This window comes from Phyllobates terribilis, unplaced genomic scaffold (genome assembly GCF_046119375.1).
Source record: "Phyllobates terribilis strain yellow unplaced genomic scaffold, ASM4611937v1 Scaffold_7__3_contigs__length_470593459, whole genome shotgun sequence".
In the NCBI taxonomy this organism is placed as follows: domain Eukaryota; kingdom Metazoa; phylum Chordata; class Amphibia; order Anura; family Dendrobatidae; genus Phyllobates; species Phyllobates terribilis.
Window position 1 is genome coordinate 368,994,582 of NW_027362767.1, and position 19,243 is coordinate 369,013,824.

A 19,243-nucleotide genomic window follows, 5' to 3' on the forward strand; every position below is an offset into this window, starting at 1 on the left:
ATCATTCTATTAGTCCATCTATACTGACCTCCATCAGGTTGCAAATTAAAACTAATTTTTATCTGCATCTACAGTACCTCTGAAAAAATATTTGGGCTTCTAGCTGTGTGTGGGACTTGTTGTATTAGTCCATCTATACTGACCTCCATCAGGTTGCAAACTGAATATATTTTTTTCTGCATCTACCTCTGAAAAAATATTTGGGCTTCTAGCTGTGTGTGGGTCTTGTTCTATTAATCCATCTATACTGACCTCCATCAGGTTGCAAACTGAATATAATTTTTTTCTGCATCTAGCTCTGAAAAAATATTTGGCCTTCTAGCAGTGTGTCGGACTTTCTCTATTAGTCCATCTATACTGACCTCCATCAGGTTGCAAACTGAATATATTTTTTTCTGCATCTACCTCTGAAAAAATATTTGGGCTTCTAGCTGTGTGTGGGACTTGTTGTATTAGTCCATCTGTACTGACCTCCATCAGGTTGCAAATTAAAAATAATTTTTATCTGCATCTACAGTACCTCTGAAAAAATATTTGGGCTTCTAGCTGTGTGTGGGACTTGTTGTATTAGTCCATCTATACTGACCTCCATCAGATTGCAAACTGAATATATTTTTTTCTGCATCTACCTCTGAAAAAATATTTGGGCTTCTAGCTGTGTGTGGGACTTGTTGTATTAGTCCATCTATACTGACCTCCATCAGGTTGCAAATTAAAAATAATTTGTATCTGCATCTACAGTACCTCTGAAAAAATATTTGGGCTTCTAGCTGTGTGTGGGACTTGTTGTATTAGTCCATCTATACTGACCTCCATCAGGTTGCAAATTAAAAATAATTTTTATCTGCATCTACAGTACCTCTGAAAAAATATTTGGGCTTCTAGCTGTGTGTGGGACTTGTTGTATTAGTCCATCTATACTGACCTCCATCAGGTTGCAAACTGAATATATTTTTTTCTGCATCTACCTCTGAAAAAATATTGGGCTTCTAGCTGTGTGTGGGTCTTGTTCTATTAATCCATCTATACTGACCTCCATCAGGTTGCAAACTGAATATAATTTTTTTCTGCATCTAGCTCTGAAAAAATATTTGGCCTTCTAGCAGTGTGTCGGACTTTCTCTATTAGTCCATCTATACTGACCTCCATCAGGTTGCAAATTAAAAATAATTTTTATCTGCATCTACAGTACCTCTGAAAAAATATTTGGGCTTCTAGCTGTGTGTGGGACTTGTTGTATTAGTCCATCTATACTGACCTCCATCAGGTTGCAAATTAAAAATAATTTGTATCTGCATCTACAGTACCTCTGAAAAAATATTTGGGCTTCTAGCTGTGTGTGGGACTTGTTGTATTAGTCCATCTATACTGACCTCCATCAGGTTGCAAACTGAATATATTTTTTTCTGCATCTAACCCAGCCAATAGTTTTGGCCTAATACCACAGTTTGGCCACTCAGCTCTGCTCGGTTACCATCCATTGTTTTTTTGTGCAAACAACTCCAGAGTTGTGAATTAGTTAACCACCAAAATGAGTGGAAAAAGGCCTGCTGCTGGTGGAAAGGGGAATAGGCGTGTTGGGAAGGGGAAAAAAGGTTGTGTCCGTGGGGTAGGTGTTAAAGCAACAGTAACATCTGCAGAAGAAAGACCATCTTCCAGCCAAATTAAAATGTCTACTTCTTTTAGCGGACAATGTGATAAGATCCCTTTCTTTTTTGTCAGGGCAGGAACAGGTTGGCTCTGAGGACGACGGGTGTGATAACACACAGGGTGATGATGATGAGGTTGGAGATCCCATTTACTGTCAACCCACAGTCAGCCAAGAGATGAGGTCAGCAGAGGAGGTGGAGGAAGATGCTAGTGACGACGAGGTCAGGTTGCGCCTTCCTGGACAGAGACGTAGTACTGGAAGCACGTCAACAACTGCATCCTCAAACACAACTCTGCCTCTCACCACAAGTCGTGGTGGCTCTTCAGGTCGCATGGGTGCTAAGCCTTGCATAGCCTGGGCATTTTTTCAGATCAATAAAGATGACCCAACTCGTGTTATCTGTAACATTTGTCAGCAAAAGCTAAGTAGAGGCCAAAAAATACATAGTTTGAGTACTTCATGCATGAACCGGCACATGGACATGAAGCATAAGTTGCAGTGGGAAGCTCAGTGTGCTACAATGCGGCCTAGCCGGCCGGGCCAACCACCGTCTGCCATATCTTGTGCATCCGCGGCCTCTTCATCCTCTGTGACTGGGGGGACAGCAGTCACACCTGTTTTGGGGCGCAGACCTGCCACCTCTTTACCCCCAACAGCCAGCGTGATTGGCAGGTCATCATTTTCTTTGGAGGTGGTAACAGCAGCTGGTGTTGAGCGCTGTCCGACATCGATAGCACCACCTTTGGATCAAGGCAACCTAACATGTCCGCCTGCATCTTCCTCACAGACCGGCAGTTTGCCGGGGACACCCTTATCAACCCCGTCTAAGCACAATAGCCAGCCCTCGGTCCCTCAGATGTGGACAAGTAAAAGACCATTTCCTCCTAGCCATGAGAAAGCTAAGAGGTTGAATTTCACCATCTGCAAGCTCTTGGCTACAGAAATGCTGCCTTTCCGCCTGGTGGACACAGAGGATTTTCGAGACCTTATGTCCGTCGCAGTGCCCCAGTACCAGATGCCCAGTCGGCACTACTTCTCAAAGAAAGGTGTGCCTGCGCTCCACCAGCATGTCGCACACAACATCACCGCTTCTTTGAGAAACTCTGTGTGTGACAGGGTGCATTTCACCACAGACACTTGGACGAGTAGGCATGGACAGGGGCGTTACATGTCGCTGACTGGGCACTGGGTAACTATGGTGACAGCAGGACAAGGGGCTGCTGTCCAAGTCTTGCCGTCCCCACGAGTTGTGCGTCAATCCTCTTTATGTCAAAGTTCCTCCACTGCTTCTGCCTCCTCAACCTCCTCTCGGTCTTCCACCTGCACCCAAAGCCTGTCTGGTCATGCCACAAGCTTTCTAACTGCGCAGAAGGGATCCTGCACACCTCCTTACTATGCTGGCAGTAGGGCTCAACGTCATCAGGCGGTTTTTACATTGAAATGTCTGGGAAATGTGAGTCACACAGCTGAGGAGTTGTGGTCAGCTCTGGAGAACCAATTTCATGAATGGTTGTCTCCACTGGACCTGAAACCAGGGAAGGCAGTGTGCGACAATGCTGCAAACCTGGGTGCGGCCCTTCGCCGGGGCAATGTCACACACGTGCCTTGTATGGCTCACGTGTTGAACCTGGTTGTCCAGCAATTTTTAGCCCACTATCCCAGACTAGATGGCCTTCTGCAGAGGGCACGGTCGCTGTGTGCTCACTTCCGCCGTTCGCATCCCGCAGCTCAGCGACTTACATCTCTACAGAAGTCGTTGGGCTTGCCACTTCACCGGCTAAAATGCGATGTGCCTACCCAGTGGAATTCAACTCTGCACATGTTGCAGCGACTGTGGCAGCACCAACAAGCCCTGGTGCAATACGTTCTGACGTATAGCCTGGGCCAACGAGATTCAGAGGTGGGGCAAATCACGCTGGAGGAGTGGTCTCAGATCAGGGACCTATGCACCCTTCTGCACAGTTTTGAAATGGCGACGAAGATGTTTAGTGCTGACGATGCCATTATCAGCATTACTATTCCGGTGATTTACATGCTGGAGCACATGTTAAACAGAATTCGGAGTCAGGTGGTGGCACAAGAGGAGGTGGAGGAAGTAGAGGAGGAGGAGTTGTATGCGGAAGGGCTAACATCTGCAAGGTCCAGACGGTCGGCAGCACCAAGGCGGCAGGCATGTGAGGGTGGGGGAGAAGGTTTTTCCAGGGCGCATGGTAGCAGCCAAACTAGTGAGGAAGGTGCAGGAGCCCAGGAAGAAGTGGAGGACGAACTGATGGAAGACTCATCAGATGAGGGAGACCTTGATCACATTTCTGTTGTGCGAGGTTGGGGGGAGAGGACAGAGGAAGGAAGCATGATTGTTACCTCGCCACCAACACAACAGGGACTTGGTGCTCCTGGATGCGCAACACACATGAGTGCCTTCTTGCTGCACTACCTGCAACATGACCCTCGAATTGTGAGAATTAGAAATAATCCTGACTACTGGGTTGCCACACTGTTAGATCCCCGGTACAAAAGTAAATTTGCAGAAATTATTCCTGCCATAGAAAGGGATGCACGCATGCAGGAGTATCAGCAGAGACTGTTGCAGAATCTTACATGTGCTTTTCCACAAAATACCAGTGGTGCACGTAGTGAATCTCACAGTTCCAACTTGCCAACCGTGGGACCGTCAAGTGTTCAGCACTCAAACCGTAACAGAACCACAGTATCTGGTGGTAACATCAATTTTGCGGAATCATTTCACCACTTTTTTAGCCCATCCTTTGCAAGGCCACAGGAGACAAGAAGTCTGACACATAGTCAACGCCTAGAGACGATGGTACAGGAGTATCTCCAAGTAAACATTGAAGCCACGACTGTGTCACTGGACCCTTGCTCTTTTTGGGCTTCCAATCTGGATAAATGGCCGGAGCTAGCCACTTACGCCTTGGAGATCTTGTCATGCCCCGCAGCCAGCGTTCTGTCTGAACGTGTGTTCAGCGCTGCTGGTGGTGTGCTGACAGATAAGCGCACGCGGCTCTCCACTAATAATGTAGACAGACTCACGTTCATAAAGATGAACAAATCATGGATCCGAAATGACTTTTCTACCCCTGTGTCATCCTGGGGAGAGTAAAAGCTTGATGATTGTTTAAAATCACCCTACCAACCGTTTTAAGCTTTCAAATTACTAATCATGTTTATCTGTATCTTGACTGGAAAATAATTTGGGCTTTGTAGCAGTGTGCAGCACTGATCCTAATAGGCCATCTATAATAAGCTCCACCAGATTTAAAATTAAAAATAATTTTTAGCTGCATCTAGCCCGGAAAATAATTTTGGGGCTCCGAGATGCGCAAGACACATAAGTGCCTTCTTGCTGCACTACCTGCAGCATGACCCTCATATTGTCAGAATTCGAAGTAATCATGACTACTGGGTTGCCACACTCTTAGATCCCCCAAACTTTTCGATCAACCTTTTCATTTTAATAAAGACCAAAAAAATGGTCATTTTTGAAATTATAAGCATTAGCAGGTTGTTAGAAACTGAAATCAAACAGTTTTCAACTCAAAACTTTATTCTAGGTGATGTTACATTTTCACATAGGACCCCTTGTTCGAAAGGAGCTTCTGAACTCTCTCGTCCATTGAATTTGTCAGGTTTTGGATGGTTTCTGCTTCAATTGTTTTGCATGAGGACAGAATACCCTCCCAGAGCTGTTGCTTAGATGTGAACTGCCTCCCACCATCATAGACACTCCTTTTAATGATGCTCCAAAGGTTCTGAATGGGGTAGAGGTCAGGGGAGCATGGGGGTCACACCATAAGTTTGTCCCCTTTTATGCCCATATCAGCCAGAGATGCAGATGTTTTATGTGCAGCATGAGATGGTGCATTATCATGCAGAAAAATGATCTTGCTGTGAAATACACGGTTCTTCTTCTTGAACCATGGCAGGAAGTGCTGTTTGAGAAAATCCACATACATTATGGAGTTGATCTTTAGCGCCTTCAGGGATCCTAAAGGGGCCGACAATCTCTCTCCCCATGATTCCAGCCCAAAACATTACTCCACCTCCTCCTTGTTGGCGCTGTAGCCGTGTTTGCGTGGGGTGTCCATCAACCAGCCATCCTCCACTCCATCCATCTGGACCATCGAGCGCTGCATGGCACTCATCCGTGAACAAAACAGTTTTGAAATCAGTCTTCATGTAATGTTTGGCCCACTGGAGCCGTTTCTGCTTGTGTGAAGTGGATAGAGGAGGTCGACAGGATGGCGTATGCACAGCTGCAAACCTCTGAAGGACCCTGCATCTTGTTGTTCGGGGGACGTTGGAGGCACAAGCAGTTTCAAAAACTTGTCTGCTGCTATGACAAGGCTTTTTTGCCGCTGCTCTTTCAACCTGACGTAATTGCCTGTAGGAAAGAGTCCTCAATTTGCCCTTATCAGCACGCACACGTGTGTACTGTGAATCAGCTACATACTTCTTGATTGCCAAGACACTTCATCCTGATCATCGCACAATGTTGCTTGTAGTCATGCCTTGACCTAAACACTCCACAATTTGTTGCTTCTGAGCAGCCGACACATCCTTTTTCTTTCCCATTTTGGCAGAAAATGTAGGCTGCTGAATAATGTGAGAGAGCCTTCTTAAGTAGTCTTGCCTTTCATTGGACACACCTGACAAACTAATTAGCACTGGTGTCTGCAATTGCTTACAGTGATATAAAGAGCCCTGACACACATCACCATCAATGAGTTTAACTGACAAACAAACAAATTCTTCCCTTGTCACTCCTAAACACTTTTTGCATAATAATTTGGAACACAGTGTACATGTGCTTTTCCACAAAACACCAGTGGTTCACGTAGTGAATCTTACAGTTCTAACTTGCCAAACGTGGTCAGTATGGAGTTGTTCAATAAAGGGCCCAAAATTAAGATAACATAGATGGGAGAGGTCTCTATGAATAGGAATTCCTAAGTATTTGATACCCTGTGAGGGCCAGGCAAAGGGAAAGTTGGACTGGATGGAATCCTATATGGATTTGGGGAGGGAGACATCGAGGGCCTCAGACTTCGCTGCATTGATTTTAAAATTTGACCATGTAACAAAGTGATCTATTTCAGCCATAACAGCATGGATGGATATATGTGATTGAGTGATATATACTAGGACATCATCAGCAAATAGAGAGCACTTGTACTCGGTGCCTCCCACCTCAATCCAGCTAATATTGGGGTTATGGCGAATTGATGAGAGCAGGTGCTCCGTCACTAGGATGTATAAGAGAGGGGACAGAGAACATCCCTGCCTTGTCCCATTGCTGATTGTGAAAGGTGATGAAAATGTTCTGACGCGCCCCCTGGGCCTTGGGACACCCGGAGCCGGACCCTTTTTGGTGGATGCTGGTGGTTGTAGTCTCCGTGGCGGCAACCCGGTTCCGTGGCTCAGGGCGGTCAAACCAGTGGCGGAACTATTTATGTGGTTTTGATGTTTAAATGTCCGACTACGCCACCCGTGGATTGCGGTCAGAGTGAACCGCCGCTCCAGGGCAGACCGCTGAGGCTGGCGTTGTGGGTGCAGCAGAGCGTAGCATAACTCCCCATGGGAGGAGTATAGCCTCAGGGCAGTGTATGCGGAGAATGGGGGTGATGGTGCAGGGCAGCAGCAGTAATGACACGGAGTCAGTGATGCAGTCCAGGGCCTTTACTCACAGTTCTTATTATCCAGACCACGTCTGCAGGTAACGGCTGCCCACGTCGTACTGTGCTCACCAGGTGAGGGGCTCAGACAACTCCCAGATAACTTTGGAGCGCTTCACAGGACCCCCTTTGTGTGTCCTTTGTCTGGCCTTTCTTACCAACCCTTCTGTCCGGCTGCCTCGGGCCTCCTCTTGGTAAACTTGGCGCCAGTTTCCCTGACCCTATGTGGTGCCTTCCTAGCGGGTGTAGCGAGGGGCTGCGCCACATAAAATGTCACAGCCTCCTGTTTCTAGCTGAGGGTCGTTTCCTGCCTCCACTAGTTTCGGGGACCGGTCTCCCCCTTTGGCCTGACCCCTCCACGCAGGTGGATTCTGGCGTGCGGTGGCGACTCGCCCGTCCGCACCCCTGAGATCCCTTCGTTCCTCGTTCCTGGAGCCTTCTCCGCTCCTCTTCCTTCCTTCTCCCTCTTCCAGGCCTGGGCCTCTGTTACTAGGCTCGCCTCCGGAGCAGAGCTCATGCAGAGCCCCTGCTCCCTGCCACTTCTGCTCAGACTTCTCTGCACTGAACTAAGATGGTGCCCACCTTTTATACTCCCTTCTCAATGCACCCAGGAACTGCTTCCTCCCTGCTCCTGCACTACAGGGTTCCCCTTCCTCAGTGTTCCCTCCCCCCACTCCAGCCAGGGACAGGGACTGTCGTGCCCATCTCAGGGGCATATTGGTCGCCCTGCCCCACGGCAATGTGGTGTAATGCATGCAGGTGTCGGGTCCTGATCCACACTCCATCCTTACCTGAGAGTGAGATATCACACCTTTGGGTGAGGTGCAATACCTCTGTAGCAACCGAGCCCTCAGGGTGCTACAGTTCCATTTATCTTCAGCCTAGGTGACGTATTGCGATACAGGGCCGTGATTTTGGCTATAAAAGGGTCCCCTAGACCCCTACCCCAAGCTTTTTAAGAGAATCATATATGGCGTGCCAGGAGACTCTATGGAATGCTTTCTCAGCATCCAACGAGAGTATCTAATTACAAATATTTAACTGCATCTAGCCCAGGAAATACTTTGTGCCTAGTAGCAGGGTCTGCTAGTCAGCGGATTATCCCGGCTGTTAAGCAAGCTACACCACCTGTAGTTTGGACACTTAATTTTTTCAAAGGAAATGCTTCGGGACCACGGGATACTCAGTGAAGAGCATCAGGAGGCACCCCAAGGCATAGGGGCTGGGACTGGCAGTAGGATGCCTTGCGGTGGACAGCCGAGCTCGATCCTTATAAAAGCTTTTTAACTGCAGCAGCTTTAGTGGACGCTACTGGAGCTGGAATTACGCGGCTGCTGGCATGAGACTTGCCCTCCAATAGATCCTTGTAAATGGATTTAAAGTGTATTCATTCAAATTAGAGAGACAATTTAAATTAAAAAGCTTAGAGCTGCCTCCACCACAGGGGGGCTCGCTCGACCCACCAGCGGACAGGCACCAGTATTGGTAGAGGGGGGCTGGCCATCAGGGTTCACCGCGGCTCTGGCACAAACCCGGCGACACGGAGGTGGCACGGGCAGGAGCGGACTGGCCGTGTCGGCTTCTCACTTTTTGGATTTTAGAAGGGCATGACATGCCTATATCTGTGTCTCCCCCTCCTTTTACTCCTCCACCTCTTTTATTTTCGCATGACTATATGTACTTGTCACTTTTCCATGTGTTAGTTATGTCTTCTGAGCAGTTTGTCAGCTTTTGGACACCTTTGAAGGTGTTTTCTATGTGTTTCTATGTGTTTTTGTTTGCCTGCCATTGGTTTTAACGGTGTTCGAAGGTGTTCGACGAACAGTTCGGCGAACACACGGGTGTTCGACGAACCGAACCGAACTCGAACACTACGGGGGTGGCTCAACACTACCTGGGAGTGACTCTGACTGTCAGGGCGCAATGGGTGCACCACTGGGCCTATTGCAGTGACAAACCTCCCCGGTCCCAGATGTTCGACCTCCTACACCTGGTCCAAAAGTGGTTGCAACCTGAATCTTCCTCCCCAGCACAGATGGTGGAGAAGGTCGTTATAGACAGGTTTATACACTCTCTCCCGAAGTCGGTGAAATCCTGGGTTGCCCAGGGAGATCCCCATAATGCCGATGATTTGGTGGGGTTGGTGGAAAGATACCAGGCGGTTGAGAGTCCGTTGGGAAAACAAGGGGTCATAGCCTCTCAATACTGGGTTTCCCAAAAGGCGACGGACACCAAGAATAAGGGAGCTAGCGCCACACCTGGGGGGGCGTCCTAGAGTTCAGGGGGGGTATGAGTTGCTGCCCAAGGTTCTACCCCATAATATAGTGTGTTGGAGATGTCATACCCCTGGCCATATTGCCGCCCGGTGTCCCATAAACTCTGAGCCAATAGACTGCAACATGGGCCGGCGTTCATCCTATTTTGCCTACCCCTCCTGCAGGGGGGTTCCTCAACATGGCGAGGGCCCTCAGGCATGCTCAGTGTCAGTAAACGGGGTACAAGTCTCTGGACTATACGACTCAGGAAGTTTGGTGACCCTGATAAGGAGCACACTCCCTCATCGCCTGGTTCCTGGGAAGGTGGTGAGTGTCCGGTGTATCCATGGGGATGCTAAGAATTATCCTGTGGCCCAGGTGGATGTAAACATGGACTGTGGCACCACATCTCATGAAGTGGCGGTCGTTAAGGACCTATTGCATCCCATAATAATTGGACGTGACTTTGCATTATTCTGGGAAATGTGGGGGAAAACGGGGACACCTGGTTGCCCGGACGACAGCCAGATCGCCCCTAAGGAAACTTACCCACAGAACATGGTAGATGAGTTTCCCATGTGTGTGTTTGTGGGCGATGAGGATGAAGCAACATCCCCTGAGGCCAATATCCCTGAGCTGGAGGTGTCCAAGGGAAACTTTGGAACTGCCCAACTCAGGGATTTAACTCTGAAAGGGGCCTTTGAAATTTTTACTGTGTTAAATGGGGTACCTCAGGAACCGGGGGCTGACACTCGGTTCCCTCATTTTGCTGTGAATGGGTATTTACTGTACAGAGTAACCAAGCCAAGGGGTGAGGTAATAGAACAGTTGCTGGTGCAAGGGCCCTATAGATGCAGGGCGTTAGACATGGCTCATTCTCATGTGTTGGGTGGTCACCTGGGTGCAGACAAGACTCAGGAACGGATCCTCCAGAGATTTTACTGGCCAGGTTGCTATAGAGAAATAAAGAGTTATTGTTGTTCCTGCCCCACATGCCAGATAACCTCCCCAGTGGCCCACTTCCGTAGTCCCCTAGTGCCCCTACCCATCATCGAGGTTTCATTCGAACGCATAGCAATGGATCTAGTGGGGCCTCTGGTCAAGTCCGCCCAAGTGCATCAGTATATCCTGGTGGTATTAGATTATGCTACACGGTATCTGGAGGCTGTACCACTATGAAACTCCTCCGCCAAGTGTATAGCCCGGGAGTTAGTCCACATGTTTTCAAGAATGGGGTTGGTTAAGGAGATCCTAATAGACCAAGGAACTCCATTTATGTCGAAGGTCATGAGGGAATTGTGCAAGACATTGCAGATGGCACAACAGAGAACCTTCGTGTACCATCCCCAGACGGATGGACTGGTCGAGAGGTTTAACAAAACCTTGAAAGCAATGTTGAGGAAAGTAGTGGAAAAGGATGGCTGAGAATGGGACTGTCTGCTTCTTTATCTGTTGTTCGCCATCAGGGAAGTTCCCCAAACTTCCACAGGTTTCTCCCCGTTTGAACAACTCTATGGACGACACCCTTGAGGCCTCCTGGATGTGGCCAAAGAGTCCTGGGAAGCTGAGACCACTCCTTATAGGATCGTGGTGGAGCATGTTTCCCAGATGCAAGAGAGGATTGCCCACGTGATGCCCATTGTGAGGGAGCACCTCCTCAAGGCACAAGAGGCACAGTCCAGGGTGTATAATAGGTTGGCCAGGGTGAGATCGTTCAACCCAGGTGATCGAGTGCTTGTACTAGTGCTCACAGTAGAGAGCAAGTTCATGGCCAAGTGGCAGGGCCCCTATGAGGTGGTAGAGAAAGTGTGGGAAGTCAACTATAAAATTCACCAACCGGGGAAGAGGAAGCCCTACCAAATTTACCATGTTAACTTGATTAAGCCATGGAAAGATAGAGAGCCCGTGGAAGCTCCCTGTTTAGTGGCTGAGGCTGAGGCCAATGTGAAAGAGGTCAAGGTGGCAGAGTCACTGTCACATGCCCAAAAGCAACAGTGCAAAGAGTTACTACAGCGAAATAAAGACCTGTTTTCGGAGTTGCCTGGACTCACTCAGGTCATAGAGCATGAGGTTCTCACAGAGCCTCATGTTCGCGTCAATCTAAAATAATACCGAATCCCCGAGGCCCGCAGAGAGGTGATCTCAAAGGAAGTGAGGCGGATGCTTAACCTGGGAGTCATTGTAGAGTCCAAAAGTGGATGGTCCAGTCCTATAGTCTTAGTGCTGAAAACAAATGGGGAATGGCGGTTTTGCAATGACTATAGGAAGCTGAACGAGGTCTCGAAGTTCGACACCTACCCAATGCCTAGGATAGATGAGGTTAACGAAAGGCTAGGACCCGCTTAGTACATCACCACTCTGGACCTCACCAAAGGATATTGGCAAATTCCCCTGTCCAAAGAGGCCAAGGAGAAGACAGCCTTCTCGACGCCAGATGGATGTTATCAATATGTCAGGATGCCGTTTGGGTTACAGGGAGCTCCGGCCACCTTCCAGAGAGCCATGGACTGGATCTTAGCACCCCAAAAAAAGTATGCAGTGGCCTACCTAGATGACATCGTCATATTCAGCCAGGACTGGGAAAGTCATCTGGACAAAGTCCAAGCCATACTTGATGCCCTAAGGAAGGCAGGCTTTACTATCAACCCGAAGAAATGTGCCATGGGGATGGAGGAAGCCAAATACCTAGGGTACGTGGTTGGTAGAGGGGAAATAAAACCACAAATAAATAAGGTTGAGGCGATCCTGAACTGGCCACAGCCCCCCTCGAAGAAACATGTCAGGGCGTTTCTAGGCATTGTGGGCTACTATCGAAGATTTGTCCCTAACTTTGCCTGATAGCATCCCCACTGAAGGATCTTCTGAAAGGAACGAAGCCGGCTATGGCCAAGTGGTCCCCGGAAGCAGAAACGGCCTTCCAGGAATTGAAACTGGTCCTCTGTAAACAGCCAGTCTTAGTAGCGCCCAACTTCTCCATGGAGCTTGTGGTCCAGACGGATGCATCGGATGTCGGGCTGGGAGCAGTCTTGTCCCAGGAGATTAACGGAGAAGAACACCCTGTAATATACCTCAGTCGGAAGCTCTCCTCTTGTGAGAAGAACTACTCCATTTGTCCATTAAGTGGGCGTTAGACATTCTGAGGTATTACCTGTTAGCTAGAAGGTTCAGGTTAGTGTCAGACCATGCCCCACTGAGGTGGATGTGAGAAAGGGAGGGGAACAATGCTAGAGTGACTAGGTGGTTCCTGGCTCTACAAGATTTTAGTTTCCGGGTAGAGCATAGGCCTGGGAAACAACATGGGAATGCTGATGCCTTGTCAAGGGTTTATTGTATGGTGACAGAAGGTGCCAAGTCAGGATAAGATGTGGAATGTTTCTGTTCTGCAAAAACTTTAGATACTGATAAGGATTGTATAACATAAAAACACTACTAATTTATTTTCATGAATTTTATCAGTATTAACCCACCTAACCTATGACCAAGAATGGTACTGTTTATATAAGAAGCCAACCATGTTTTTTAATCACATACTATCCCTTAAAAATATTTTTTAAATTAACTACATTCATTTTTGGTTGAAAATAATTTTTGCAGTAGGATTTCATTAAAATATGTTGGACCACCTGGTTTTCACAGCCTCTGTGTATAGTGTAAAGTGGCTGCCGGACAGGTCGTGGACGGGAGGTATGTGTCCCCGAAGTACCAAGCTTCAGCGATGTAGGACCTGGAAAAGCAGGCTCCAGCACACATAGTGCTGAGAGGAATTTAATGGGCCTGGATTACAGGGCCGGGTTCTACGAGCAGCTGAAAGAGCTGGGGGGGACAGCTGCTCACTTACCTCCAGTCCAAGTCTTGGAAGGCTGATTTAAGACAGCTGCGCCTGTCTCAGTCTGTCTGTGTGTGTTGGGCAAGGTGAGCAGACTTTGCATGGGCTCCTTCGACTCTGCAGACCGTGCTGCATGGACTTGTTATTTTGAGCTTTGTTCTGTTATTCCTTTTTGTGCCAAGAAAAGGCTGTTACTTTTGTTTCCTCACTGGTGTATGGACACTAAATAAACCACCAGTTTGTTTGAACCCGTGGACTGCATCACTTTGTGAACCCATGCCTACCTCCAACGTGGCTTAGTGAGTACAAATCCCTACAATAGTAATACATAATAGCCTGCAGAATTAATTAAGAGTGTATTTGTCAGTGATTTCCTCTAATGGTATGTTCTATAGTCTTTATCTCTCCTTTCCTGAGCAATCTTCTAAGTTGATTTATGACCCGTTCAAAACTGAACTTTGAATTTCTTCATAAATCAGCCTAGAAGATGTTTGAAGAATAACATGTAATTTTAATTTTTATTTCATCAATTAATAGTACAACTGAAAACAAATAACTTTGTAATATATCTTATCTGCTTCTTTCTCCTCTGGGACTGATTCTTCGCTCTCAATTCTGGGGTAAAATCTGTACTCAGTGAAGACAGATTTTCCCATAACTGAGATACACGATGGCAGTTGGTGCTTTTACAATTCTATGGAGAGGGGAGGAGCTAGAAGCTGACACAGATATTCAGCTTCAAGTTCTCCTTAAACAACAGCTATAGTTCTCCATTGATCTCTATGAGCACCAACTGTCATCAATCTCAGTTATGGGAAAAAATCTGTGTTCACTAAAGACAGATTTTACCCTGAATTATCAGATTTTACCTATGAAAAGATCAGTCCAGGAGAAGAAAAAAAGCAGATTTCTCTGATAAGATATATTAGAAAGTTTCTTATCTACACATATAATATTAATTTATGACCTAAAAATTAAACTAATAGTTACTCTTTAAAGAGAGATAATTGTTAGGTTCTATGACTGATACACTGCTAATTCATTCTGCAATCTTCTATGTACTGTGATAACTTGAGGGTGTAGAAGTTAAATGGTTCAATATATTATAAATTAAAACTTTACTGCAAAAAATATTTTAAGTCCAAAAAAAAACTCCTCCAATTGTGTCCAAATGTTTTAGCATTAACGATCTTCACTCTACATATGTTCTAAACAAGCAACACTACTAAATAGGGTTGAGCGAGTATGTTCTGTCCTAGTACGCTCGGGCCGAGCTCCGAGTATTTACAGCTGCTCGGCGATATGGTTGAATCGCTCCCATGTGCATGATTTGCGACTGTTTGACAGCTTTATTACATGTGAGGAATGTCTATTTCTTACACATTCCTCACATGTAATAAAGCTTTCAAACAGTTGCAAATCATGCACACGGGAGCGATTTAACCTTATCACCGAGCAGCTATAAATACTCGGAGCTCGGCCCGAGCATACTCGCCGAAAGGGTTAACAGAACATACTTGCTCATCACTACTACTAAAGCAATATTTTAGAGAGGCAACATTAGGTTTATTGCTCAAATGACATGCTTGTCTCTAAGAACAATGTTCACTACATCCCACCAGCCAGGTACTGAATGCTAACAGAATTAACAGCTCGAAAACACAATTCCCCAGGTACACATGATTTGAGTGAACTCTGTACTGAAAATATATACTTGGGAAGAAATTGGAAAAAAATATGTTTATTGTTACCTGGCAGCCAACAGTTCTGCTTCTGTCCATAAAATATGGATTTTTGTGTTTTAGCAATAGAGGTCAGAGGACAAGAAAACAATGAGCCCTGCTTGACAGGTTTTTTGATTTGCAATTATTTTACTTAGAAATATCACACAGCTACAGAAATTTTATAGACATATTGTATTCATATTGCAGGCTTTATGAGCATGGCTATGTAGCCTTCATCCGTTTTACATACACTAGCGTTCAAAAGTTTGGGGTCATTTAGAAATGTCATTATTTTTGAAAGAAAAGCACATTTTTTTTCAATGAAACTAACATTAAATGAATAAGAAATACACTCTATACATTGTTAATGTGGTAAATGACTATTCTAGCTGCAAACGTCTTGTTTTTATTGCAATATCTACATAGGTGTATAGAGGCCCATTTCCAACAACCACGACTCCAGTGTTTTAATGGTACATTGTGTTTGCTAGCTGTGTAAGAAGGCTAATAGATGTTTAGAAAACCATAGAAAACCCTTGCACAAGTATGTTAACCCAGCTGAAAACGGTTTGGCTGATTTCAGAAACTATAAAATTGACCTTCCTTTGAGCTAGTTGAGAATCTGGAGCATTACATTTGTTTGTTCTATGAAACTCTCAAAATGGCCAGAAAAAGAGAACTTTCATGTGAAACTCGACAGTGTATTCTTGTTCTTAGAAATGAAGGCTATTCCATGCGAGATGTTGCCAAGAAACTGAAGATTTCCTACAACGGTGTGTACTACTCCCTTCAGAGGAGAGCACAAACAGGCTCTAACCAGAGTAGAAAGAGAAGTAGGAAGCCCCGCTGCACAACTGAGCAACAAGACAAGTACATTACAGTCTCTAGTTTGAGAAATCAACGCCTCACAGCTCCTCAACTGGCAGCTTCATTAAATAGTACACGCAAAACGCCAATGTCAACGTCTACAGTGAAGAGGCGACTCTGGGATGCTAGCCTTCAGGGCAAAGTGGCAAAGAAAAAGCCATATCTGAGATTGGCTATTAAAAGGAAAAGATTAATATGGGTAAAGGAACACAGACACTTGACAGAGGAAGGTTGGAAAAAAGTTTTATGGACAGACGAATCAAAGTTTGAGGTGTTTGGATCACAGAGAAGAACATTTGTGAGACGCAGAACAACTGAAAAGATGCTGGAAAAGTGCCTGACGCCATCTGTCAAGCATGGTGGAAGTAATGTGATGGTCTGGGGTTGTTTTGGTGCTGGTAAAGTGGGAGATTTGTACAAGGTACAAGGTAAATGGGATTTTGAATAAGGAAGGCTATCACTCCATTTTGCAACGCCATGCCATCTATCTGTAATGGAGTTGCCAGCACAGTCACCAAATCTCAACCTCATTGAGCTGTTGTGGGAGCAGCTTGACCATATGGTACGCAAAAAGTCCATCAAGCCAATCCAACTTGATTGGTCGGGGCCGGCCACCGCGACCAATCAGCAGAGCGGGGTTTAAATTTGCCGCCCATATTGATGATTGGTCGGGGCCGGCGGCTGCAACCAATCAGCGTCGTATTAGTGAGGACTGGGGAGCGGCGCTGCCTGTGCAGGTACTTCCGCTGCGAGCAGCTGGGAGATGAGCGGCTGCTCGCAGCAGAAGCATCCCGACCGGCGGCGCTGCTCCTCGGTCCTCCGTTCACACTTGCCGTCGGGAGATCATAGCGCTGTTTAAATTAGGCGCCAATCTCGCTGATTGGTCACGGTCGGCTGACGGCCGCAACCAATCAGCAGAGCGTTGCTTAAATTTGGCGCCAACCTCACTGATTGGTCGAGGCTGGCGGCCGCAACCAATCAATAGAGCGTTGTTTAAATTTTGCGTTAATCTCGCTCATTGGTCGTGGTCGGCTGTCATCCGCGACCAATCAGCAGAGCGTTGTTTAAATTTGGCGCCAATCTCGCTGATTGGCCGCGGCTTCCATCCGCGACCAATCAGCAGAGCGTTGTTTAAATTTTGCGCCAATCTCGCTGATTGGTCACGGCTGGCAACCGCGACCAATCAGCGGAGCGCTGTTTAAATTTGGCGCCAATCTCGCTGATTGGTAGCGGCTGGAGTCCACGACCAATCAGCAGAGCGTTGTTTAAATTTGGCGCCAAGCTCGCTGATTGGTCGCGGCTGGTGTCCGCGACCAATCAGCACAGCAGTGTATAAATGTGGCGGCAAGATCGGTGATTGGTCGCGGCCGCTATTTAAATGTGGCACCCAAATCGGTGATTGGTCGCGGGAGGAGAGCGCGACCAATCAGCGATTCGTATTGGTGAGGACCGGGGAGCGGAATCGTATTGGTGAGGATCGGGAAGCGCCGCTGCCTGTGCGGATACTTCCGCTGCGAGAAGCCGGGACATGAGCGACTGCTTGCAACAGAAGTATCCCGACCCGCTCATGTCCCGGCTTCTCGCAGCGGAAGTATCCGCACAGGCAGCGCCGCTGACATCCATGCGCCTAGGGTGTGAAGGGATGACCGGGGAGCGGCGCTGACATCCAATTGGTCGCGGCCGCTATTTAAATGTGTCGCACAAATCGGTGATTGGTCGCGGTCTTGGCCCGCGACCAATCACTGATCTTGCCGCAAAAGTTAAACACTACTGTGCTGATTGGTCGCGGACGCTGCCCGCGACCAATCACCGATTTGGGCGCCAAATTTAAATATCGGCCGCGACCAATCACCGATCTTGGCTCCACATTTAAACACCGCTGTGCTGATTGGTCGCGGACGCTGTTTAAATGTGGCGCCAAAATCGGTGATTGGTTGCGCCCGGCGTCGGCGACCAATCAGCACAGCGGTGTTTAAATGTGGAGCCAAGATTGGTGATTGGTCGCGGCCGATATTTAAATTTGGCGCCCAAATCGGTGATTGGTCGCGGGCAGCGTCCGCGACCAATCAGCGCAGCGGTGTTTAACTTTTGCAGTAAGATCAGTGATTGGTCGGGTCCGTCCCGCAGATGGGTCCGGCGGTCGAGGTCCTTCTGCTGGTAATGGCCGGGAGATGAGCGCCTCGCGCCGGTCATCTCCCGACTGCATCGCCGCTGAGCGCCGTCCCGCAGATGAGCCGCTAACGGCCACCATCTTTTTTCACAAATCCCGCGGCGCTGATTGGCCGCTGCCGGACCAATGAGCGACGCGGGATTTCCAGGACAGACAGACAGACAGACAGACGGGATTAGACGATTATATATATATAGATTAACATTGATTATCATAACCGTTTCACGTCTTACCTATTGATATGGTCCACACAGCAGCAATCTTCATCATAGCTTTAGTGCGGGAATTGAAGCGGCTGTGCTCTATGGGGTTACGTATTGCTACATACCGATCAAGAGAGATTGCACAGAGATGCATGATCGATGCAGTCGAAAATAACACATCCAAGGAGATCCAAACCGGACACAGCTTCTGTGGCAGAGGCCAGACATAATCTGCAGGAAGATATAGAATAAATAATCAAAACCAATCATTATAACAACTATGCTCTCACCTATCTCTTTGTTATACAATATTTACAATGTTGTTTTTTTTTAGTTTAATCATATATATTATGTTATGAAAATTGGCGTTCACATCTAAAGAGAAAATATAAATTTAGATTGAGAAACAAAACTTCTGTAATTTAAAATATAATGAATATAGTTTTAACTATAATAAATATGGTATGTAAAGTTACAGTAATTATACAATAGAATATTCCTTAACAGGGATATTTTCCTTTAAGTATTTAAAACAAATACTCAATAACAAAAATTGAAAAACACATTTTAAAATTTCCTACATGAAGGGTTTGTTCACTTTATCTTAACAAATCTGTTGGGAGCAGGATTTGGCGGCACTTACTATTTTAGATCGGTTACAGGTTCAGCACATATTTTTATAACAATTTGTTAAACAAGCAGCTTTTTTCACTAAAGAAATGTGGAAAAGCGGAAAATAGTCCATTTGCAACTGTGCACAAAATGTATGAAAAACATGAGATGTTTTGATGAGTTTGACACAAAAAAGTCAGCGAATAACAAAAATTGCAAAAAGAAAAGTGGCCTAAAAATGCAAT

The 19,243-nt window shown here is 46.7% G+C and overlaps 1 protein-coding gene across 1 annotated transcript in view; it reads right to left on the reverse strand.

The window, feature by feature from the left end:
- The window catches only part of LOC141154852 (5-hydroxytryptamine receptor 2A-like), a 773,101-nt gene that overhangs the window by 38,052 nt on the left and 715,806 nt on the right, over positions 1-19,243 (reverse strand). Inside the window, exon 5 of the mRNA XM_073641357.1 lies at positions 18,417-18,617. Coding sequence (XP_073497458.1) covers positions 18,417-18,617 — 201 coding nt within the window. The remainder of the gene's footprint in view (positions 1-18,416; positions 18,618-19,243) is intronic.